We start from the raw sequence: 26288 nt of genomic DNA on the forward strand, positions 1-26288 counted from the left end.
TCTAAAAATGATGCAGAAAAACTAGTCCATGCATTTGTTACTTCTAGGCTGGATTACTGCAATTCCTTATTATCAGGCTGCTCGAAAAAGTCCGTTAAGACTCTTCAGCTGATCCAGAATGCTGCAGCACGTGTTCTGACAGGAACCAGGAAAAGAGATCATATTTCTCCTGTCTTAGCTTCTCTGCATTGGCTTCCAGTAAAATCCAGAATAGAATTTAAAATCATTCTTCTCACATCCAAAGCTCTTAATGGTCAGGCACCATCTTATCTTAAAGAGCTCATAGTACCTTACTACCCCACCAGAGCACTGCGCTCCCATAATGCAGGATTACTTGTGGTTCCTAGAGTCTCCAAAAGTAGAATGGGAGCCAGAGAGTTCAGCTATCAAGCTCCTCTCCTGTGGAACCAGGTTCCAGTTTGGGTTCAGGAGGCAGACACCATCTCCACATTTAAGAGTAGGCTTAAGACTTTCCTCTTTGATAAAGCTTATAATTAGGGCTGGCTCAGGTGAGTCCTGAACCATCCCTTAGTTATGCTGTTATATGCCTAGACTGCCGGGGGATTTCCCATGATGCACTGAGCTCCTCTCTCCTCTACTTTCTCTCCCTCTGTATGCAACCTTATCCCATTATTGCATGTTACTAACACAACTTCTCCCCTTTCTGGTAGTCTTGTGCTTTCTCGTCCCTCTCCTCTCTCCTCCTATCACTTCCTGCAGGTGTTTCTGGCTCTGGAGCTGTGGAGTCTGGATCTGTGGCTGCAAGTCACCTGCTGCCCCCCGTGTTCCTGTTCGACACCCTCTGCTACAACTATTGTTACTAGTCCTATTGTTATTATTGTTATTATAATCATTAACATTGCGATTAATATCATTAACACTACTATAAATATCTGTACCATTTTTCACTTAGTCTATAGCAACATCACCTTTACTGTCTGTACCTCTGTGTGTATACTGTGTAGGCTGCCTCTCTCTCTCCCTCTCTGTCCCTCTCTCTCCCTCTCTCTCTCCTTCACCCCCAACCAGTCGAGGCAGATAGCCACCTGAGCCATGGTTCTGCTCGAGGTTTCTGCCTCTTAAAAGGAAGTTTTTCCTTGCCTCTGTCGCCTACTGCTTGCTCTTGGTGGGAATTGTTGGGCTTCTGTAAATAACATCACAGAGTATGGTCTAGACCTGCTCTTTTATGAAAAGCGCTGTGAGATAACTGTTGTTGTGATTTGGCGCTATATAAATTAAATTGAATTGAATTGAATTGAAATTTTTTATCCTATGTGTATTTTTCTTATCTACCGTGTTGTATCTAGAGCTACTGTAACAAGAGAATTTCCCCAGTGTGGGATCAATCTTATCGTAGCCAGTAAGACAGTATGCTGAGATGTTACTACAGCCATTTGTACACAGTCTCTTTGTTTGTTAAATAGGTTTCTGAAGGGAAAGGGTTTACAAATGGTGTGTTGTGAAAGGAATTAACTTGTGTCTGAAGATAAACAGGTTTTGTGATCTTTTCTTCAGCATCTAATAGAAGGACATGCAATTCTGTGTGCGGGGGTGTTAGTGTATTTTCAGAATCAGAAATACTTGAAATACTTTAATAGTTTCCGCCAATGGAGAGAGAAAGGACTTGGTTTGTTTCATTCAGCGCGTCTCAGTGACGGTCTGGCCATCGGGAGAACCGGGCCATATCCCGGTGGCCTGCGGGGTTATTTGGCCTGCCGTTAATCATCATCTAGCAAGCTTGAACCGGCACACACACCATATCCACTCTCAACAAATGTGGACAGTATGGGCGCTTGAGTACAACTAACAAAGTCTACGTTCAATGGTAAACTACCACAACAATAACAATTACGTACTAAAACATTATATTCTAAGCAGACACTTTTTAAAAATACACCAATCACAAAGTAACATTTGTATTTACAACAAGTGGCAAAGTTATTAGCAAATTTTAATAAAACTCCCTTCACCAATATGCATCATGGGAATTCTGAGGGGTGGACTTAGGCTACTATGTAGCCTATCACCCCTGACTCACACAGGCTGCGTGTGAACCGTGGTTTAGTTCCGTCTTCTGACCCGCTTCAACTTCCACTGGAAGCCCCTCAGCATTTCAGCAGGAGAGTGTGCAGCCTGCCCAACGTTAATGACTTGTTATTTGTCCTTTTGTGCTTCTGCTACCTTCTTCACTGTGGCCCGCTTTAGTTTGTCATCCCACAATGAGCATTTCAGAATAGGCCTGTGTGATTTTGCCCAGACGCAAGGAAATGCCAGCAGATCGTGTTTCATCCAGCCAGAAGGAACAATCACCGACCGTCCGCAGCATACCTGGTCGCTCCGCGATCTCCTGTCCCTGGCCCTGTACGCCCCATTCCCTCTCCGATACCTACAATGGGTTGTGTCGCTATTATGACCGGCGCGGATATAGAATGGATATGGATATAGAATAATATTATCTAATATCTTTAATTTCTCTACATCTTCTTTCATTACGCCTGTGTCTCGTTCTCGCAACGATAACTGCAGCCATGTCGGCGCAACACTTGCACCTTCCTTTCAAACGTATTAAATACAGATGCTGTTGCAGTAGATCAGCTTACGTGGTAATTTGCTGTTAATACCACGTTTGCACACGTTTTTACTCACGCAAACCTTCTGTAAATCTGGCCCTTAGTGTATGTATGCTGTGTAGATGTTGAGTGCTGTCACATTTGCTTTCTTGCTAAAGCTAATGAATTGACATTTACAGATCAAGGTCAAGTCTGCCTGACTAATGTAGCATAAAACCCAACAGTCGTGTTCTCATTAATCAGTAGCGTTTTTCTCTGACAGCAGGCCACGGCTAAGTGCTAAGTATAGAGGGTGTCAGTATTGATCAATATTAATTACAGATATACCCCTAACTCTGATGTTTGGGGTCAAACCTTTAGAGGAGTCTTGTTAAGCAGAACAGCATCAAACCATGTTAACTATGTAACTAGAACTAACTAGAACCTGATATGATGTGAAAGTACGACCACATCACACCCATTCTCCATTCACTTCACTGGCTTTCTGTTTCTGCAAGGATTGAATATAAGCCAAGTTTATAAGCACATAATCTCAGAATAAGCACAGGAAGCATAAAACCACACACACATAAATTAAGGCGTCAGTTCCCACTGAGTTGTTTTTAAATGTGTATATTCTTGGTCTTTCTAAATGCAATCATTGTTTACATTAACATCAGTGTTTCCTTAAGGGTAGTTGATAGCTGTGTCTTCATTGTATTTTGCAGTTGTGGACTAGACATCAAAGAAAATATATTTACAAGCCAAACAGTGGTGCTCCAGGCATTTGTGGTTATTGTAGGCAATAGTGCTCTGTTGTGTTGGTGCTTTGGAGGCATTACAGGTCACTTCAACACCAGATCAATGGAGAAAGTTGAAAGCAATTTTCTCACAGTGTGTGTGAATAGTCCAGTGATTAAGATATTGCTCCTGAGATCCAAAGGTTGAGGGATAAAAACCCATTCAGGACAGTTTAATCAAATCTGATCAATTACAACTAACTAATGCTGTGGCATGTGCTAGATTCTTTTACCTGAAGGTAGCGGTAAAGTATTTGAAAAATTGCTGATGGAGCAGCAGTTCGCAGGGGCAGCGGTAGAAGCCACAGCTAACAGCTGACAGCTCTCACATATTCTCACATTTTCTTTAGGAAATGCCCAGTTAGAACAAGTCAGTCATTGTGTCTGAAACCCACAACAAGTTATTTTGCTAATGTGGTGGCACAGGAGTCTCTTTTCTAATTATTTTCTCTGCTGTTTTTTGTCTCAGGTCTGATCACTACAACCTCCAGGAAACTGGACCGCGAACAACAAACAGAGCACGTATTAGAGGTAAGAACATAGTGTATGTATGTATCTGAATCTGCGTGTGGGGGGTGGGGTTTGTTTTAATACACTGCCAAAAAAATAAATAAGTGAACACTTAATCATCACAGTATAACATGAAGTCAATTAAACTTCAGAGATATCAATATGTCAAGTCAGGAAGCTTAAGCGTTTGTGAATTGCTTATGCTTAGCTGGTGTTGATGGAGCAGCGGATAAGACACATGCCTTTGGTGATAGGGACTCTGGTTCAGTTTCCTCTGTGACACATCCACCAATGTGTCCCTGAGGAAGACACTTAACCTCTAGTTGCTCCAGAGGTGTGCAACCTCTGACATATATAGCAATTATAAGTCACTTTGGATAAAAGCGTAAGCTAAATGACTAAATGTAAACAACTAAAAGTGACAACATGTGCACTGTAGAGGCAATGCAACGCCCAAAAAGGGAATAGTTTTGCAGGTGGTGGCCACAGACAGTTGCTCTCTTCTTATTCTTTATGACTGATTGTTCTCTAGTTTGGCGTTTTGCTAGTGTCCTTGTCACTACTGACAGCATGAGGTAGTACCTGCAACCCATTCAGGTTGCACAGGATGCCCAGCTCCTCCAGGATGGCACATCCATACCTGCTGTCACTAAAAGGTTTGCTCTTACTCCCAGCACATTCTTGCATGGAGGAGATCCCAGGAGACAGGGCATTACACAAGGAGAGCAGGATAGCACCGTAGAAGGGCGTTAACCCGGTAGCAGGACTGGTATCTTCTCCTTTGTGCAAGTAGGGACAGGAGGAGCACTGCCAGAGCCCTGCAACATTTTGTAGGGCTCTGGCAGTGCTCCTCCTGCTACTGCCATGTATGTTTCTGACCAAACTATCAGAAACATGGGGTGGTATGAGTGCCCGACATCCTCTAGTGGGATATCTGCTCACTGTCCAGCACAATGCAGCTCGATTGGTGTTCACCAGAGAACCCCAGCCTTGGCAGGTCCGCCATTGGTGCCCTGTTCTCTTCACAGATGAGAACAGGTTCACACTGAGCACATGTGACAGACGTAAAAGATTCTGGAGATGCCATGATGAATTATGCTGCCTGCAACATCATCCAGCATGACAAGTTTGGCGGTGGGTCAGTGATGGTCTGGGAATTCATATCCTTGAAGGGTTGCACAGACCTCCATGTGCCAGCCAACAGTACAGTTAATGCTGTTAGGTACCAGAATGAAATCCTCAGAGCCGTTGTCAGACCTTACTCTGGTGCAGTGGGCCCTGGGTTCCTCCTGGTGCAGGACAGTGCCTGGCCTCATATGGCACGAGTGTGTAGGCAGTTCCTGCATGAAGAAGGTATTGATGCCATTGACTGGCCGTCACGTTCCCCACCTGAATCCAATTGAGATCTTCTGGGATGTTATGTATCGGTGGATGCGATGTTGCCAAGTAGCGCCACAAACTGTCCAGGAACTTACTGATGCCCTGATCCAGGTCTGGGAGAAGATCCCCCAGGACACCATCCTCCGTCTCATCAGGACCATGCCCAGATGTCGTTGGGAGTGCAAACAGACCTGTGGGGGTCATACACATTATGAGTTGCAGTGATGAAAGTCACACAAGTTGAATCAGCCTGTGATTTCAATTGTTTTACTTGATATTGATTTTAAATTCTGCCCTCATTCAGTTGGTGGTGTGGGTTTCCATTGAACATTGTTACATCATTTTGTTTTCAATTAATTATGCAATTTAAAAGTAAAGATTTTGAACTATTTGATTCATCAAGATCTGATGTATGATTTAAGTGTTCCCTTCATTTTTTGAGCAGTGTGTATGGGTGGGGTTAGAAAATGCTGGACCCCACATGTTTAAAGGGCTTTTTGAGATTCAAGACTTGGTTTTAGTTTCAGATTAGAATTAGGCTACGGTTAGGGGTAGGGTTACGGTTAGGCATGTAGTTGTGAAACCACCTCACCTCGCTGATATTAATAGTTTTAGCCACATATGTGCTACAAAAGTCCAAGAAGGCTGTGTGTTATAATTAAACCTGTATACTTTTGATCAGAAGTGCTGCATCAAATATAGATGTTATTGTGCAAAAAGCTTTTTGCTGTAGTTTAGTTCGAGTGCCACTGTGGGCTCATCTTTTTAAGCTTCATGGTTGATATCTATGTGACATTTCACATGAGTCGCAATGTGATGTGATTGCAGAGTGATTCAATTCATAAAATATTGTTTAAATTAGGTTCTTTCTTTATTAAATGATTACTTTGTATGATTATGTCTTTCTAATGTACATTACTATATTTCTCTATTATTCTCCTTTCTTGCCACTAAAGTGTGGCTCTAATATTGTCAAATTGAATGAAGCGTTTTCAACAATGACATTTGAAGCTTTGGAGCTTTGGACATCATCAGTCACGTGATGTTCTTCATTGATAAAAGTTATAGCACAACAGCTAACTGTAGCTAATGTTAGCTAGCTAGCCGGCAGCAATCCACAGCTGTAACACTTGTGTGTTACAGCTGTGGATTCACACACCTGAAACAACACCTGTCCAAAGTTCACTGGCTGATGCTGCTGAACCACTTTTTCTGGGGCCTCATGAAAAAACTTTGTCCATAGTCCATAAACGGGTTAGCTAGCTAGCTAGCAAGCTTGCTCACTGAGGTGACATGAGTGAATGAAACAGATACATACTTGACAACAGCCCCCTGTGACAATGTTATGGCGAACCTGTAGGCTAGACGGCGACATTTCCACAGTAATAGAACTCTTGCTCCATTGATTTGCTGGTATAGTAAGAGAGACTGACGGAAAATGAAACAAAACAACAGAACAACACAAAATATGTCATCATTGATACATCAATCTAATGTATAAATTGTGATGTAACTTTCTTCTGACATTCTTTTTGTTTGCTATTTTGCTAAAAGCATGAACTTACAGTCATTTAGTGTAACAGCTATCTTCCAGAATTAAACACTGCACTTTTTACATTGACGTCCATCTTTCCTCTTTTCAAGATTGGTTTTGTAAGCGAGCAGAGCATATGTTGGGTTGAATACGGCGATCAAAGGTTCAGTGTGTTAGTTTTAGTGGCATCTAGTGGTGAGGGTTGCAAATTGAAACCAATGGCTTATTGTGCATTGTACATCCTTGGATCGTCCCATTTCCTGAGTTGTGAAGTTGTTCTTTCGACTTCAGTGTGTGTTCATGTAGTCTTGATTCAGAATGTGGAATCAACATGGACACTACTACAAAGATGTGTTGAATGAGCATTATAGGGGAAATAGATACAACATGCAGACATCTAGTTCACTCTACATGGAAAGCAAATTAACCATTATAACCATATTACAAATTACATGTTTGCAAAATATGTATATGCAATAAGTTCTTTTGCACGAATGAAAGTTCTGTATACTTCTCTATGTTCCATGTACACTTTATTTCTCTTTTTGAAATAAAGATTTAAGGAGAAAAAAAAGATTCTGATTATTCTAACACCACATGAATGCACCATCAGTCACCGCTCAGCCCTCCCTTTCCAAACGCACAGGAGAGCTATGGTGGTCGACACACTCTGTCGGCTCTTGTGCTAAATAATGCGTATGGTCCTCAATTTGTCCAAATCTCTCTTCTTTTAAAACTTCTTATAAACCAGTCGACTACTACTACTACTACTAACGCTACTTCTTCTTCTTCATACATATTCAACATGTCAGACAGGGATTTGACCGGAGCATAAGTACACATACCTATTTTATGTGTGCTATGTTACCTGTGAGCCATGTAAACAATTTGCCACTGCTACACAGGCACACCTGACACTGCATTGCTCTCACTACTACACACACTAAACAGTCTGTCTCTGTTATAAGCCTGAATGGAATCGTCTAGAAAAACCCTCATACAGTCTGTGAAGACTTCTGCTGGCTGGACATCTCTGGCTGTGCTCATACTGGCTTATGATCCAGCATCTACTCTACTGACAAATTTAAGCATAGCCCTTTAAATAATAGATATCAATACTTGCTAGATATTAATGTTATCAGCTGCATCAGGCCCATACAAACTGGCTCCAGGTTCCCTTTAACATTTTGAAAGCTAAAATACTATTTATACAACGGCTGGGCGGTATGGCCAAAAATGTTATCACGCTAAAAAATTTGCTATCATTCGATATTGATAATTATCAGGATAAATGTCAAATCATTACTTCTATCGAGTTTAAATGCTGATTTTTGCTCCTTAGTGAAAGCTGAAGAAACCAGATAGTTAATTGTGGTTTAAACTATTCTTTATGGTCTTGACTAAATAATGTTTATTATTTACTGAGAGATGTGCATCCATATCGCCCAGCCTGCCCCACTAATCAACATTTTAATAGTCAATGTGAATCCACTGCTTTCCATCTTGCATTAGTCCAGAGTTGTAACTAAACCGTCACTGAGAGACAGATAATCACTGTCCTGTTTTAAAATGATGTGTGCCTACGAGGAGTGCCTCACATCTGTTGTTTATCTGGACTGGTTGCACTAATGTTGCTGCTGGAATGCAATAAAGTCCGGCTGCGGAATGTAGTACCGCTCAACCGGATGCGCGAGTTTCATTTCGTGCACGTGCATATGAGCGCATGTTCACACGCGACGTAGTAATCATTTCCATCGTTGCCCGTTGGCTCTCACTGAGTTATTATCTCTTCTTGTGCCCAGAAGGATAGTCCCTCTTTGTCCTCTCATCAATATTGTAAGCACTCACTCACATTGACTCGTTTTTTGCGACGTTTCATATCATTTACTACGTGCCTGTTCACACTAACTGGTAATTTTATTTTGAAAGTGTAACCGGACGTTGCATGTATATTATTGCTAACTTGAACGGACGTCAGAGGTAGCTGTGACAATAAGAGGCTACTACACCACTGCCCCCCTCAAAAGTTACTCCCCACAGTTGCCTCTTTGCCACTCATTGATACGCTCTGGTTCTGATAGATTGTATAGGTTCATGGTGCACTGGATTCTTGCAAATGGCATTAGGAGAAATAGGAGGAGCCAAACCTGGAGAGAGGAGGAGAGAAACCTGTTTTTACAGATCATCTGTCTCATTTACTGCTGTCAGGATATAGTGACAGTTCAGCAAATATATAATATAAGCTTATTATATTAAGCTTTAAGAGTAAATAGACCAAAACATTTCACAGAGTAAAGGGCATAATGTTTGTTTTACATTAATTTACTAAAACACTTCAAAGATAGACACGCATAATGACCAGCACAGCACGCACACACACTCAAACGCTCACGCACGCACACACACTACACTACATATATGCCTTCTCCTCCCCCCCCCCCTTCCTTTTGCCTTCCATTGTCAACTAGCATGCCAGCCAGTTTAGGGATAATTCTCTCTTCACAATCACTGCAGCTCCTCATGTCTGGCATTTTCAAAAATGAAGTTAGACATGAGCACAGGAGAAATTAACTGCTGCCACGTTGTCAATCTGCGACAAGCTAAAAAGTGATTGCACTTCAAGCTAAATTAATATAAATTTAGGACAATAGAAAAAAGCCTGCTTTGTAACTCACATTGGCTAGCTCCACCTCTCAGTGATCACCTTCATCATTTTCCAAGTACAGAAGCTTAATAAAGTAGCTGTGAAACCACAGGAAACAGAGAAAATAGCAGCAAATAGAATTAACACACTATTAGCTCACTACTATAGTGAACTACAAAGTAATCAAATTCTATACATATTTATTCTTGTTGTTCATACAATGCTGTAAAATGTTTGTCAGTGAAAGTCTTTTTTGGGGATTTAGAGCAAGAGAGCTACAGAACTGTTGAACAAACTGGTTTGTGTGCAAAAAGTCTAAAAGCCAAATTTAAACTGTACTGAAACTGATCACATGGTCTCAAGTGCATGGCACAAGTGCATTTAGGACATTTCCAATTCCACTTTTGCTAGTTAAATGATGCATAATCTGGGTAAGGCTCGAGGCAAATGGTTGTATTTAGTCTCTTAATTAATCATAGCTGTGTTGGTTTTAAATGGCAGATTAATGGTGCATTATAAAAAACATGATGCAGAGGAGAGAGTATGAAAGAAGTGAAGTATAAAACTGTCTCTGATCATGAAGCCTAATCAGGTTTATCAGTGAAGCATTGGATCTCCACTGCAGACTTGAGTCTCTGCTAACAGTGAGGAAGAGAGGCTGCTGTCAGGGCATTTTCATCAATTCCATCCGCGTGTTGGGAGATTTAAATAATCATTAAAGCGATGCTGCTGTGCCTATTTCACCCAGCCACTTTTTATCTAGAATGTTTATTTTTATATCTGCAGATATAACTGTTATCACCAGAACAGCCTATGCAGGTGCATCTTGCTATCTGAACAATATCCCCTTTAAAAAGCAGGAAAATTCTGCACCAGTGATTATAGATTAGGTTATTGTTGCTCAATAATGCAACCACTTTCTGTTGCCTCAAGATAGCAATGTGCCAATGCTCAGATGCAGAGTCACGTAGGAAAGGCGAACAAGATGGCGGGTGATTAGGGATCCTCCAGTTTCCGACACGTAAATTTCTGATGGTACCAAAGTATAGGCTCAAGTTATATTTAAAAGTTAAAGCTGCAAGCAGCGTTGGGCGTGCCCTCGCACGTGTAGCGCGTCGGGGCACAAGGCAGCTGCGTTGCATATTCTGAAGCTCTGCCAGTGCGGCTGTGAATTTGCTACGTGCTTCAGACACTGTGTCCCCTTTGTGGCGCTACATAGCACTTGGTGCTATGAATATAAATTAATATTGGCATGTAGATGTGTTCAGGGCGGGACACTTATCAAGAATGTAAAGTTTTGCGCAGATGTGAACATGTACACTGAAGTTACAACAACTTCCTGTGTCATGGCGAAGAGTTGATCTTTGACGCCACGCCACGGACACGCCCATTGACGAAAACTCACAGATAGCACAACTTTTCATCTTCAATGCCTTTAGAAGGCACAGCAGAAATTTGAAGTCGGTTGGACTAAATCCCTAGGAGGAGTTTGTTAAAGTACGAAGTGTGTAAATCATCCAAAATTTGACGTCAAATTCAAAATGGCCGACTTCCTGTTGGTTTTAGGGCATCGCTCCAAGAGGCTTTTTGGTACGTCTGGACAAGATACACGTACCACAGAAAATTCGTACACGCAGGTGAAACGTGCGGCGAGGGCTGCTTCGTTAAAGGTCACTTCCTGTTGCCAGCAGGTGGCGCTATGACTGTGGGTAAATGTCAGCATGTACATGTGTTCAGGGCGGGACTCTCATCCTACATGTAAAGTTTGGTGCAGATGTGAGCATATACACTGAAGTTATAATAACTTCCTGTTTAATGGTGAATCATAGACGCCACAGACACGCCCATTGACGAAAACTCACAAATAGCACAACTTTTCATCGTCAATGCCTTTAGAAGGCACAGCAGAAATTTGAAGTCAATCCGACTAAATCCCTAGGAGGAGGAGTTAAAGTACGAAGTGTGTAAATCATCCAAAAATGGCCGTAAAATTCAAAATGGCCGACTTCCTGTTGAGTTTAGGGTATGGGTTCTTGAGGCTTTTTTGTGCGTCTTGATATGGTACATGTCCCCTGAACATTTCGTGCATGTAGGTTGAACATGGACGAGGGGCTAATTTTTTCCAATTTTCTAGGTGGCGCTAGTGAGTCATTTTGCCACGCCCATGCGCGAAACCCATAAAATACGAAATTTTTCACCACTTCTGACATGTGTGTAAAGTTTGGTGAGTTTTCGAGTATGTTTAGGCCCCCAAAATTGAGCTTACTTTGCAAAAAAAAAAAAAAAAATCTTTACAGTTTCAATAGGGACCTCACATGGTTCGTGCTCGGGCCCTAATAAAAGTCCTTACACTTTCAATAGTGACCTCGCACGGTTCGTGCTCGGGCCCTAAATACCCCCACTTCGAAGAGTAAACAGCTGCCGCATTTTTGAGGAACTAAAACAGCCGAAATCAAGCGAAATGGCCACATCGAAATGTTTAAGGCACAGGCTGCATGGCCACTCGAAAAAGCCTTCCACATGAAGAAGACTTTTGAAGATTTTTTTAAATTAATTAATAATTATTTATTATTTATTTTTTTGTCTATTAATACACACACACACACACGTTACTGTTGATTTTATTTACTTTTATTTTTAATATTTATTTTTTTTGGAATTTTTATATTTTATATATATATATATATTTATTTTTATCAACACAAACAAACACAACTTTTACTGTTTTATTTACTTATTTAATGAAATGTATGAAAATTATTGTTCTTATGTAATTTATATGTAGTAGCAATACTGTTGTTATACATTCATGCCAATAAAGCTGATTTGAATTGAATTGAACTGAAACGACAAAGGAGTTGAAAGCAACAGTAAGGGCTATGCGCCTAGAGGAGACCTCAGAGCGGCTAGACGCTGAAGGAAACAAGAGAAATAAGCTAATGGACTAATTTGGGGTCACATTCAAGCCCTGGAAAATACAGCAAGAGGAACAACGCAAGGCTCATAGGCCTGAAAGAGACTTTTGGGACCAATGGGACATTGTTGAGCTGTGTTCAAAAAATTTTTACGGAGGGGCTGGGGGTTTGGGCTGATGCCGAGTTTGAGATCGGACACCGGTTGCTTGCACCAATACTGGACCCGGAGCTGCCCCCACGACCGGTGGTGATACGGTTCCTGAGACAGTCAGCGTCAAACAAGGTGATAACGGCAGCTAAGGAAAAATGGGGCTTCGTATGGGAAGGATGACGACCGATTGATGACAAAAGAGTTGGCAGAGAAGAGGAAAACCTTCACCTCGGTGAAGCGCAAACTGCTGGAGCGGGAAGTGAAGTACACGCTGGCCTTCCCGGCCACACTGAGGTTCAGGTGGCGGAGGGAAGAATTTCACTATGGCAACAGCGGCGGATACATTTATCAACGACAACAACCAGGGCAAAGACTAAACACCCAACAAGGGAGATGAACGGATACTTATGTTTGTATGGAAGAGCCACAAACAGGTTGAGAAGACGGGTGTCAGAGGAGAGGGACCCGTACGGCAGCTGCCAAGGACGGAGAATTACAAGAGGGAGGAGCAGTAACCCACGGACCACATAAGGTTTTATTTTAAAGCTGCACATGTCAGCTCCAGGACTGTCAGACTTTTTCTGGCTTGAATTTAAGTTTTTGACTTTGGTTATGGTTTTTCTTTTCTGTATTTTGTACTGGAAACGTTCTTTTTCCAGGTCAAATAGGCCTACAGGTGAACAGTGCTTCAAACAGGAACAGTGAAGTAGACATGTATGCAGGGTCATTTGAACAAAGATGATTAAGAAATGTATTAAGTACATGTCATGGAATATTAATGGAATTGGAAATCCAGTCAAAAGACGCTAGGTACTGTCATATTTAAAAGCTAATAAGACAGATATATATGTTTTCTATATCTAAATATAGTTTTCATACAGGCAGCTAAATTCAAAACAGGCTGGGTGAGGCATGTATTTCTCAGCTCACAAGTTCACAAAACAGAGTTGATTTTGCTTAACAGGAGGATACATTTCATGTTGCTTAAAGAGGTTAAGGATACTGAGGGGACAATGATATGTGTCCAGGCATTAATAGAAGGTATGCAAGTGATATTATGTAATATTTATGCACCTAATAAGGGAGACCCACACTTCTTTCATGAAGTCAGTAGAGTTCTAGGGGAGATGGATGGGCAAATTATACTGGCAGGAGACTTTAACCAAGTGATGGACCCTATTTTAGACAAAAGTCAGTTTAAAGGTCCACTAATGACTAAAGATAGGGAGGCAATTCATATGTTAAAAGATGACATGGTGCTCACAGATGTCTGGAGACTTACTAACCCTTGGAAGAGGGAGTAAATGTTTTTTTCTCACTGTCATAAGTCACACTACAGAACTGACTTTTTCTTAATTGCAAGCCCCTTAGTAAACAGTGTAGTTAGTTGCAGTCTAAGAACTATTGCTATCACAGATCATGCAGTGGTGGAATTATGTATAAACACAGAATTGGACATGGGTAAGAGATGGAGAATGAATTCATCATTACTACAGGAGAAAGACTTGAGGTCATTGTTGGGAAAGGATTTGAAATCTTTCTTTGATTTAAACATTAGCAGTACTAAGGAAATTGCAACAGTCTAAAGCATATATAAGAGGGAAAATAATTGCTCGCTCGGCTCAAAAGAAAAAAGACATCCTAAACAGAATCAAAGAATTAGAAGGTGAAATTAAATTAAAGGAAAATAATTTAGCGCAACATTTTTCAGAACCACAATATCAGGAACTCTGTAAGCTTAAGTTTCAGCTATATGAAATCTAACAAAAAAGTAGAATGTTAATTATACAGATTAAAAACACATTTTTACAAAGGTGGGGGAAAAACTGGTACTGATACTAGCTAGACAAATGAAAGAAAAGGACTCCTGAAATATAATCTCAACTATCAAACGGGAGTTAAATTAGAAACCTCAACAAAATATATAAATGAAACATTCCTACAATATTACAAGAAACTATGTACATCAACAGTATCCTGCAATGACAATCAAATAAATTCATTCTTCTGTAACATAAATATACCTAAGCTTAACCCTGATCACACAAGGAAGTTAGAGTCACCTATAACTGTAGCAGAAATAAGGAAAGCTGTGTCATTAATGAACACTGGGAAATCACCAGGATACGACGGATTTCCTGTGGAATATTATAAAGAGTACATAGACATTCTTGCTCCAGTCTTGGTGAAGTTGTATCAGGAGGCTTTTAAGATTACATTACATACATTTAATGAAGCTTTAATATCTCTGATTCCAAAAAAAGACATTACAGACCCATCTAATTTTAGACCTATTAGCCTGCTTAATCTAGACTTAGTATGTTGTAATTGTATTGACAAAAGTGCTGGCTCTACGACTTCAACAAGTTTTACCCAATATTATACATCCCAACCAAGCAGGCTTTATGAAGAACAGATTCTCATCGGACAACATGAGGAAATTACTACATCTTATGTGGCTTGCCCAATCCAAAAATGTGCCAATAGCTGCTATTTCCCTAGCTGCTGAAAAGGCCTTTGATGAAGTGGAATGGAGCTTTCTCTTTTCCGCTTTGTCACATTTTGGGTTTGGTCCCTATTTCTCTTAATGGGTTAAGACATTATATAAAGAACCATATATAGCTTTGGCAATATTGTTGCTATACTTTCATGCCAATAAAGCTAATTTGAATTTGAACCAAAAGCAGCAGTAATTACAAATGGAGTTATATCACCCTCTTTCAGCCTGTCTAGAGGCACTCGCCAGGGCTGCTCTTTGAGCCCTCTATTGTTTATAATTTGTCTAGAAACACTTGCTGTTAGTATCAGGAACAATTGGAGAATTAAGGGAGTGGAGGTCGGTGGACAGGAACATAAATTGTTGTTATACGCTGATGATATCTTAGCTCTAGTGACAGACCCTGAGGCATCCTTACCACATTGGATGGATACTATTCAGTCCTACTCTAAATTGTCAGGTTACATAATTAATTGGAATAAATCCGAGGCTATGCCCATGACTTCCACATGCCACCATTACATGGTGGAAAATAAGTGAAAATAGCTTTAAGTGGGTACCTCAAGGCATGAAGTACCTTGGATTTAAACTCAGTCAAGACCTAGGAGAGATGCCTTTGTTAAACTTTAACTCAGTGTTCCAAAAAAATTAAAACAAATTTGGAGAAGTAGCAAAAAACTTACCCTGTGGGGAAAAGTTTGTATTATCAAAATGATAGTAGCCCCGCAATTTAATTACTTAGTAATGATGCTGCCAATCACGATACCGGCCGCCATTTTTAAGAAGTATGATAATATAGTTAAACAGTTTTTATGGGATGGGAAAAGAGTGAGGATAAAACTAAGTAAACTGTGCGCTGCCATGGAGAAAGGGGGATTAGGTTTACCAGATCCAAGGTTATATGGGATATCTTTTGAAATGGCTAAACTAGCCAAATATTGGAAAACGACAGGCAACAAGCCAGACTGGATGGAGATTGAGAAGGAGTTCTGTTCACCATTTAGTCCAAAGGAGCAACTGTCTCAACAAAGTAATACAACAAACCCAATTCTTGTTCACTCTAAGGAAGTGTGGGCTAAGGTACACAAAATGTATAAGTTGTCACAATATGTGCAGAAATATGCTTCATTGTGGTTTAATCCTGCCATACATATTGGTAAAACGTCAGTGTATTGGCAGCAGTGGTGTTCAAATGGTATATGTATACAAAAATGGACAATTCAAGTCTTTCAATTATTGCGTCAATTTAAACACGAAGGCAAACAGCATTTTTTTAGATACATACAAATTAGTCTCGAATTGGTAATTGTTCAGGAAATTATATTTTGGACTATCTGAATGCGCCACGCGAATGCTACACGGCTTCACAATTTTATAAACTAACAAACTTAGTAAGTGGCGTGTCCTCTAATGTGAAATTGTTATGGCAGGGAGGCCTGAGAACAAACTTTACACAGGAGAAATGGCTGGGTATACTAGCAGACTGTGGAAAATATGCAAGAGAAGCAAGAGGGAAGTTCACACAATATAAGATCATACATAGATACAGTCATGCCCCTGTGAGATTATATAGATTGAAACTGATGAATGACAATATGTGTTGGACGTGTAAAACAGAGGTAGGAACTATTCTTCACTGTGTATGGGAATGTGTATTAGTGAGTCCATTTTGGGTTGAAGTTGTGGACTTCTTGAGTAACTGGTCAGGCTCAGTGATTCCCCTGACTCCTGCTGTATGTTTATTAGGGGACAGATATACCGTCGTTATGGTGGGCTTGTTCACAGCTTTCAGAGTTATTTTAAGATACTGGAAAACTGCTGTGTCTTCTAATCTGAAAGACTGGACTACTGCAACGGTGGAGGCATCTTATGAGTATATGCTTCACAAACTGTCAGCTAACAAGGAGAATGGGATGACTTTTTTGGACCTACATGAGGACTAATGAAAACTCAGCCTAAGAAATTAGAGACTAAATATAGCACAGCTCTTTTCCTTTTTTTCTGTGGACTGGATTTTTCAGACTTGATTCTCATATTTAATTTTTCTAATTTTATTTTTCATCTGTGACATGTCAGAATATGTTTATGCCAAGATTCCGAAGTACTCACATACTCCGCTTTTAAGAATTCAATAAAAATTTAAATGAGAAAAAAAAAGCCAGCCATCAAAGCGTCCTCCTGGCTGCATCCCACTTTGGCCAGATGAATATCTACCATAAATAGGACTTCACCTGGACATTGTTCACAACATTCTTGTTGTTTTCATTTTAATTTGATTAGATAACATTGCTTTCATGTAATACACCATGACTTGACTGGTTTTTGCCTTCACATGGTCAAAAGTCAAGATTATTTAATACATTACATTATATTACATTACGTTCAAGAGGAGCACCTCACTGCCCTATTATTAAGTTCTGTTGGTTAGGCGCCTAATTTGGGAATAACTAACAGGTTCAGCTCAGCCCTTGAGTCCTCCAAGGGACACTCAAAGGTCACATCTTCAAAGGATCCAGTTTCTGATTTGGAAAACATTTTGTGTGTATGTAGGGCTGGGTGATATGGCTAAAAATCTTATCACGATAAAAACATTTAATACCGTTCGATATTAATAATTAACACCATAAATGTCAAATCAGTAATATTTTTGAGTTGAAAGGTGGATTTTTGCTCCTGAATGTATTGGTATTGAATCTCACTTTATTCTTCCACTGCAGGTGTTGGTGTCAGATGGTGGTTCGAGTCCCAGGCATAGTACAGTGTGGGTGATCGTTCAGGTACTGGATGAAAATGACAACAAGCCCACATTTCCTGAGAAGGTCTACCAGGTAAAACTTCCAGAGAGAGAGCGGAGAAAGAAGAGTGAGCCTATCTATCGGGTGTTTGCCTACGACCGTGATGACGGGCCCAACAGTGATCTCTCCTACAGCATCGTGGACGGCAATGAGGATGGGAAGTTCTTCATCGACCCAAAGACTGCAGTTGTATCTTCACGCAAGACCTTCACTGCTGGGAGCTATGACATCCTGACTGTACTTGAACCTTCATCAATTATTAAGCATTTCTGCTAAAAAGTTTTAGGACATTTTTGTTGAATTCTCTTATCTCAAAGAGTGGCATGTCTTTTATTTAACCTGCTGCACCCAAGGTTAGATTACCAAGGCAAAGCTTGCCCTAGGGCCCCTAAACTCCAGGGGCACTGAAAGCAGCAGGTTTACTATGTGTCAGTTGTTCCACCATAAAAAACAAGGAGTGTGAGGAGCATCGGGTGGGGTACATCATGCAAATATTTTGGTCAGATTAAAACATTTTCAATTTACCAAATGCATGATTGCCTCAGTTTGTGCCACCTGTAGAGTGAATCTGTATCTGTTTACATTCGGGCAACCTCTACATTTAGTCCAGTAACCTACGAGTCCAACATGCATTTACATTAATGTTAAAGTTTATTAATCATAACCATAATCTAATGTTGGCATTAGACATAATCCAGTCTTCTACTTAATCCTCCAACATTGACTTATTAGTGTGGGTTTGTGGTTGTTAAATTTAACTTCACATTTGCATCTAATATCAGTACTCAAATATCCATACATCTTTGTTCTCTGTCTTGTCTTATGTGCTTCTCTCTTCAGATTAAAGCAACAGACAACGGCCGTCCTCAGAAGTCCTCTACAACTCGCCTGCACATCGAGTGGATCCGTCGACCTCCACCCTCAACCTTCCCGCTGCTCTTCGATGAGCCAGTCTACAATTTCACCATCATGGAGAATGACAAGGTGGCAGAGATTGTGGGTGTGGTGTCCCTGCAGCAGAGCTCCATCCCCTTGTGGTTTGACATTACAGGTAAAATCCCCCTATAGGTAAGGACGATGCCCTGTCAGTGAGATAGAGTGTGTGCCCAGGCTTTGTGCATGGTATGTATTGGGCTGACAGTGTTGGTGTGTGCTGTGCGTTTATGTAATATGAGATTCAGCTCAGGTACCGTGGCCTCGCTGCATGATCTGTTATGCTCTGCCAATCCCAGTCACCATGGTGACAGCTTCTCCAGCTGTCAGGTCTGTATGCCCTGTAAGAGGTAAAGCAATGATAGAAACAGTCTATAGACGACTGATATGGAATGAATTGAGGATAAAATGTTTGTTATCCTGAGACCCTTTTTAAAAAAAAGGGTCTTTCCCTTTTAGACATTTATTGTCATTTATATAATTATATTAAGTATTTTTCATGACTTTAGTTCCTGCTTAGATGAGGCATTGTCTCTCTCTCAAAAAAGAACGTTCTGACAGATTTTAAAGCCAGTGTGACATTTACTTAAGTGAGAAATGTTCAACGTGGCACACTTAAATCCACTTGAAAGGCTTAACCAGATTATGGAAGGCCTAGCGCGATAAGCTAAATTTTTATACATTGTGTGTTGACGATTCTGGTGTGGTAAAAGTGATTTAATAATTCTATTATTCAGTACGTTTGATTCTAATTCTTATTGTTTTTAATGTAGTTCAATACTATATGTACGCTCCCTACACTGTGGGCTCCAATTAGCCCAAACGAAATGTAATTAAACTGTGACCAGGAACAATCACAATGCACTATCCATCTTTCCTTTTTTAGTCAAAGAGTCAATGTGTATCCAGCTGGAGATACTTTCTGGCTTCTGCATCTGGCTCTCCGTAGCTCTGTCCATGTTTTCTCTCATTATCTTTGTCTCTTAATGTCTCCCACCATCTCTCTCATTCTGTAGATATTCTTTCTAACTTCTTCATTCACACCTTCTCTATGTATATGCATCCTTTCTCTGGAATCACAGCTATTTTCTTTCTTAATGAAACATCATTAACTAGTATTAATCAGACATTATAAATCAAAAACTTTGTGAATCTTTGTACATGTGAATACCATATATTGTCTTCTGTCTCAGCTCAAATTGCTGTGAGCTGGAATGAGCTAGAGACATGAAACCTTGGCCCAATATTTGGAAATTATGTGCAAATGCTTCCCTAAAAATATGATCCCAATTGACCAGATGGTGGTGCCACGCCCCTCACACAGTGACTCAATTCAGTTCAATTCAATTCAGTTTTATTTATATAGTGCCAATTCATAACAAAATCTCACTCTTCATATACAGCAGGTGTAAGTCGTACTCTTTGTGATATTATTTACAGAGACACAACAATTCTAACTATGAGCAAGGACTTGGTGACAGAGCAAGAAAAAACTTTGAGAGGCAGAAACCTTGAGCAGAACCTTGGCTCAGGGTGGACGGCCATCTGCCTCGACCGGTTGAGGGTGAGAGAGAGCAAGAGAGAGCTTGCAAGAGCTAGCAAGAGAGCTAGAGAGGGCTCGGGGTTGGGGGAAGCAGCCAACCCAATATCCATACAGAAATACATACAGTAAAGGTAGTAGCAATATAGAATTAAAATAAATAATGGTACAGATAATTATTCTAATGTTAATGATAATAATATTAACAATAGGACTAGTAATAACAATGGTAGCAGCAAGTGACTCGCAACCACAGATCCAGACTCCACAGCTCCAGAGCCAGAAACACCTGCAGGAAGTGATAGGAGGAGAGAGGAGAGGGACGAGAAAGCACAAGACTACTGGAAAGGGGAGAAGTCGAGTTAGTAACATGCATTAATGGGACGGGATCTCACTCTTGCCTGTGTGAGAGGAGAGGACTAGCTGACTAGCCGCTGACGGACAACAGTGGTTAAATTTTTATTTTTCCAAATTATTGCTAGGGATAATTCAGTAGTCGCTGGATATTGGTAGGGACATTCCTACTAAATTCTACACCCTTGGTACACAACAAGTTCTGTGCACATCCCATAAAGGGGGGCAAATGCTGCATATAGTGTTGTCTGGCCTTTAAATACCTCAGCTGTGGAGGATAGCAGGCCTTTATTTGAAGCAGGCTTATATTAGAGACATGCTCTTATTTTAGCATGAAGCTGGTTTTCTGATCTGCTCCTGTTTGTCCTGTTGAAGTTTTCAATGAATTATGATGTTAATGAAAACACTTCCCGTAGCCGTTTAAAATTTAAAACAATCTAGGATTTCAGTCGGCAGAATCAATTAATTTTCAAACAAAGTGAATTATTATTGTGAAATATGTGCAAGTGTGGAGAATTCAGTCACTTGCCCCGTTCCCATATGGTTCTCAAATGTAGCTGCTGTCATCTTGTGGCATTTGCAAGTTACTATAAAATACAGTCTAACATTAACACACATAGACCCACAGTGACTGCAACAGGACAACAACACTCTAGATGAGTAATCCATAACAACAAAGTGTTAAAAATAGCATGATTATGTTGTTGAATTTATTATATTAAATACATGTAATATACATTGTGCTTAATTTGACATGCCCATTATATGACAGGCACCGGGTATTTATACACCTTTGTTTTTTATGCCCCGCCTGTGTTTGGGACTTTATTTGTTAGTAGCCACCACAGGCCCAGCCATTATTTGAGACACTGCTTTTATTCGATTGTCAACTTTTAATCGGGGAAATGCGGTATTTGTTTGCTCTTACTCCTTCTTTAAACTCATTGCTGCTTGCTGTCTTAACTACTTGCTTCTGTTGACCATGAAAAGGTTTGAACACGGATTTGACGCTTGCAGCTATACATAAACGTACTGTATGCGATATTATAAGTGACTCAAGCAATTGACACTTTTCAGACTTTTGCCACACAGTGAACAATGGTGAAGTGATCCCACTCTTGCACGGTGAGTCCCAGACAGTTGGTGACTGAGTGGTGACATAGGAAGTAGAGTTTTGCAGTATAAACATCAAGAAACATAGCTGCAACCTTCCTCTGTTTGGGACTGTGAGCTGCACTATCAAAAGTGTTGAAAATAATGTGTGTGGATTTGTGGTGAGATTTTTGCCAACTACTAATTGTCCAAATTCAAGTTTATTGTCGCATGTTTAAGAACAGTGAAATGCTTATGCTCAGGCTCACTCATCCTACATACACATATACTACATATATTCTGTACATAAGTAAATTTTGTGTTCAAGGTCAGAGAAAGCAGCCGTAATCCACAAATATCATCATGAGTGTAATTAAAACCCATGCGTCATTGTGGCAGTATTAAACCAAAATGCCTAAATATTACTTTTCAGTAGGCTCCATCCCATGTGCAAATAATTTGATAGAGGTTCGGCAATTAAGCAGTTGCCGTCTCTGTCCTGTCTTATCAGACTCCTCCTTGGTCTCATCATGTCATCCTTCTGTCCTCCTGTCTTCCTTCCTCAAGCATCTCTGTCCTTCTTGTCTCACTTTCTCTCTTCTCTTTCTCCTAAATGCTTCATGCCTGGAAGGTCCCAGGTCTTTCCGTGAGATGTTCTATATTCTGCAGAGCGCTTGTGGCAGGAACTGTTCCTCAGAAGGTAGCTCACTTCCAACTTCCACTACCACTCTTTGTTGTCAGCTCTATTTCCTTTCTTTCTTTTTCCTTGTCTTTTTTGTTTAAGCTCATTGTCCATTCCTGTGCTTCTCATCGGTGCTGCTGATTCTGCTGATATTCTTGTGATTTGTTGGTTGACCCAGGGGAGTAAACCACACAGAAGTTTACTCTGAGTGGGCGTGTGTGTTTGTATATGTGTTAGTGTTTATCCTGTGTCAATGTGTGTGTGTGTGTGTTTCACATTAATGGACTACATTGCAGCAAAGGTTAAATGAAGGGATGAAGGTTTGATAAAAGGTATCACAACCTTTTTATTTGCTCCAATGACAACAACCTCCATGATGTTACCTCGGTGACAGCTCTGTCTAATGACCTGCTGTTAGCATCATCTGTACACACATTATTATGCAATTAACTCATGCAGACAAATCTCCCACTATCTGCTGACCCATTAGCTAACCTAATGACTGTTAGGTTGGGACTGCAGGTTTGGGCTGAAGAAGCATAACACAGCCTCTCGCACCCTACATCCAGCAGGAGAACCAAACACCCAACGCACAGCAAGCAGCACACAACCCCTCACACCCAGCATGTGAAAAGTGAACTGTGAGAATACAGAAAGTGTAGATTGATGTGGAGAGTGGTTGTTGAGAAAATATTTAAGAGGGTAACCTTTGTAAAAAAAAAAAAAATTAAAATGGGGGTGGTTATGTCTTGATGCGTACAGAATGTCTCAGTGTCGGCATGGATTGTTATCTAGCGTATCATATCTGTTCTGTGAAAAGCAATAGAGGCTAAGTAGTTTACCTGAGAAACAAACATTAGAAAAGGTGTAATATAGATATTTATATAGATATAAAATAGTGCTTAAATATTTCACTCATACACACAGAAATATATGCACGCCCAAATTTAAATGCACACAGAATATATTCAGAACATACACTATATTGCCAAAAGTATTAGGACCCCTCCAAATCACTGAATTCCAGTGTTCCAATCACTTCCATGGCCACAGGTGTATAAAATCAAGCACCTAGGCTGCAGACTGCTTCTACGAACATTTGTGAAAGAATGGGTCGCTCTCAGGAGCTCAGGGAATTCAAGCGTGGTACAGTGATTGCTACCTCTGCATTTCCATTTGTAAAATTTCCTCACTACTAAATATAAAATGGTCAACTGTTAGTGGTATTATACCAAAGTGGATGTAGGCCATATAAAATCTCAGAGCAGGGTCAGCGCATGCTGCGGTGCACAGTGCACAGAAGACGCTAACTTTCTCCAGAATCAATAGCTACAGACCTCTAAACATCGTGTGGCCTTCAGATTATGACCATGCCGCTGCAATGCAAAGTGTCGGATGCAGCGGTGTGAAGCACGCCGCCACTGGACACTAGAGCAGTAGAGACGTGTTCGACGAATCGCGCTTCCCTGTCTGGCAATCCGATAGACGAGTCTGGGTTTGGCGGTTGCCAGGAGAACGGTACTTGCCTGACTGCATTGTGCCAAGTGTAAAGTTTGGTGGAGGGGGGATTATAGTGTGGGGTTGTTTTTCAGGGCTTGGCCCCTTAGTTCCAGTGAAAGGAACTGTTAATGCTTCAGCATACCAAGACATTTTGGACAATTTCCTGCTCCCAACTTTGCGGAAACAGTTTGGGGATGGCCCCTTTCTGTCCATAAAGACATGGATGAGCGAGTTTGGTGTGGAGAACTTGACTGGCCTGCACATAGTCCTGACCTCCACCCTATAGAACACATTTGGGATGAATTAGAGTGCTTCTAGAAGAATGGTCAAACATTTCTATGAACGCAAACCTTGTGGACAGCCTTCCCAGAACAGTTGAAGCTATTACAGCTGCAGAGGGTGGGCCAACTCCATATTAAACCCTACGGATTAAGAATGGGATGTCATTAACCTTCATGTGCATGTAAAGGCAGGCGTCCCAAAACCTTTGGCAATATAGTGTATATATTCACACACCACATTCTCTAAACACACAGCAGTGCTCCATTTATAGCTGAAGCTGCTTGTGCTTTACCCAGCAGGCAGATCCAGACAGGCACAGCCAGACAGTGGTGATCCACATCAGCGGCCCCAGTGGGGTCCGCCCCTGTACATATGGAACTGGAATTGTGTGGAGTGAAAGTCTCGATAGAGAACACAGACCAGCCATAAGCTGTGTGTCAATTCAGGGACCGCATCCTTCGAAGGCTGCATTTGAAGACTGAATACGTCATAGTTGATGCGACTAGGCTGTCCCATTTCGAAGGCTCCTTCAAATGCGGCCGACAAATGCAGCCTTCTTTTTCTCGAAGGCTGTGAAGGATCCAGCAGCTGGATCCTTCGCAGCCCCAGGTATCCCGATATTCATTGCGCGCCGGTTGATTGTCCCAGTGTAAATAATGGCGTCGGCTGTGGCTGTGGAGTTGAGCCCCCCGGATTTTACCTATAAATGTAAGTATTGGATTTCACCTCACTTCAAAAGCCAACAACACAAATGTAAAAATAACAAGAGGCATAAAAGCGCCGTGTCTCGTTTAAAGAATAGTTTTCTGGAAGAATTTAATGTGAGTTAAGTGATTAACTGGGGAGCTAATGTTACCTTTATTGATGTGCTAACGTTAACGTTAAATGCAACTCGGCTGGGCAAGTTACAACCTCAAAAATAAAGCCTTTAACGTCTTCACTTAAAATCGAAGAGGCTCAGAGTCAGACCTACGTCTTACAGAGATTGTCGCGATATTATACATCATTTATACTTCATAAATACCACGTAACTTAGACTAATTTAATGTTAGACAGGTTGTGAACTCTGCTTGGTTTTCAGACAGTTAACGTTAGTAACGCTTACAAAAACCTTGGGATATAGTACACGGTTAATGTAACTAGGTTATTTTGCGATTTATGCTGCTTACTGTTTGTTGATGTGAAGCAAAAAAGTTACTTGAACATATCATTTTGTTTTAGGGAGCAAGGAGCAAACTGCCCTCTTTATTAAATTGAGGGGGGAGAGCGACCACCTCTTCACCGGGGCAAAATTTTCTGCTAACATGGCTTGGAGGTAATTTAAGTATCAATAGCCCTTTTGTAGTATCTGCATTTAATCATCTTGTACTTAAAGTTATAGTTAAATGAGCCCCCATCTTATACAAAGCCTTTAACAATAAGAAAACCAGTAGATGGGCAGCCCTTTGTTGTGTTTTTGTGTCTCTGTCCTGCCCTGTCACCTTTTCCAGTCTTCACAAAATTACCATTTCTTTTGTTTCTCTGTGATTAGGACAATTTTGGAGAAAATGGGCATGTGGGGGAAGGTGACTTCCCTCCAAGCAAAATAAAAAGTAGGACAGATGTCCCAGATGTGCTCAATTGGATTCAGGTCTGGGGAACGGGCGGGCCGGTCCATAGCATCAATGCCTTCCTCTTGCAGGAACTGCTGACACACTCCAGCCACGAGGTCTAGCATTGCCTTGCATTAGGAGGAACCCAGGGCCAACCGCACCAGCATATGGTCTCACAAGGGGTCTGAGGATCTCATCTCGGTACCTAATGGCAGTCAGGCTACCTCTGGCGAGCACATGGAGGGCTGTGCGGCCCCCCAAAGAAATGCCACCCCACACCATTACTGATCCACCTCCAAACCGGTCATGCTGGAGGATGTTGCAGGCAGCAGAACGTTCTCCACGGCGTCTCCAGACTCGGTCACGTCTGTCACATGTGCTCAGTGTGAACCTGCTTTCATCTGTGAAGAGCACAGGGCGCCAGTGGCGAATTTGCCAATCTTGGTGTTCTCTGGCAAATGCCAAACGTCCTGCACAGTGTTGGGCTGTAAGCACAACCCCCACCTGTGGATGTCGGGCCCTCATACCACCCTCATGG

The 26288-nt window shown here is 41.1% G+C and overlaps 1 protein-coding gene across 1 annotated transcript in view; it reads left to right on the forward strand.

The window, feature by feature from the left end:
* Positions 1–26288, forward strand: part of fat3a (FAT atypical cadherin 3a) — a 345169-nt gene that overhangs the window by 168165 nt on the left and 150716 nt on the right. Inside the window, exons 4-6 of the mRNA XM_046074254.1 lie at positions 3819–3880; positions 17698–18012; positions 18616–18826. Of these exons, the coding sequence (XP_045930210.1) occupies positions 3819–3880; positions 17698–18012; positions 18616–18826 (588 nt within the window). The remainder of the gene's footprint in view (positions 1–3818; positions 3881–17697; positions 18013–18615; positions 18827–26288) is intronic.

The sequence above is a fragment of the Micropterus dolomieu genome, linkage group LG17 (genome assembly GCF_021292245.1).
Source record: "Micropterus dolomieu isolate WLL.071019.BEF.003 ecotype Adirondacks linkage group LG17, ASM2129224v1, whole genome shotgun sequence".
Lineage (NCBI taxonomy): Eukaryota > Metazoa > Chordata > Actinopteri > Centrarchiformes > Centrarchidae > Micropterus > Micropterus dolomieu.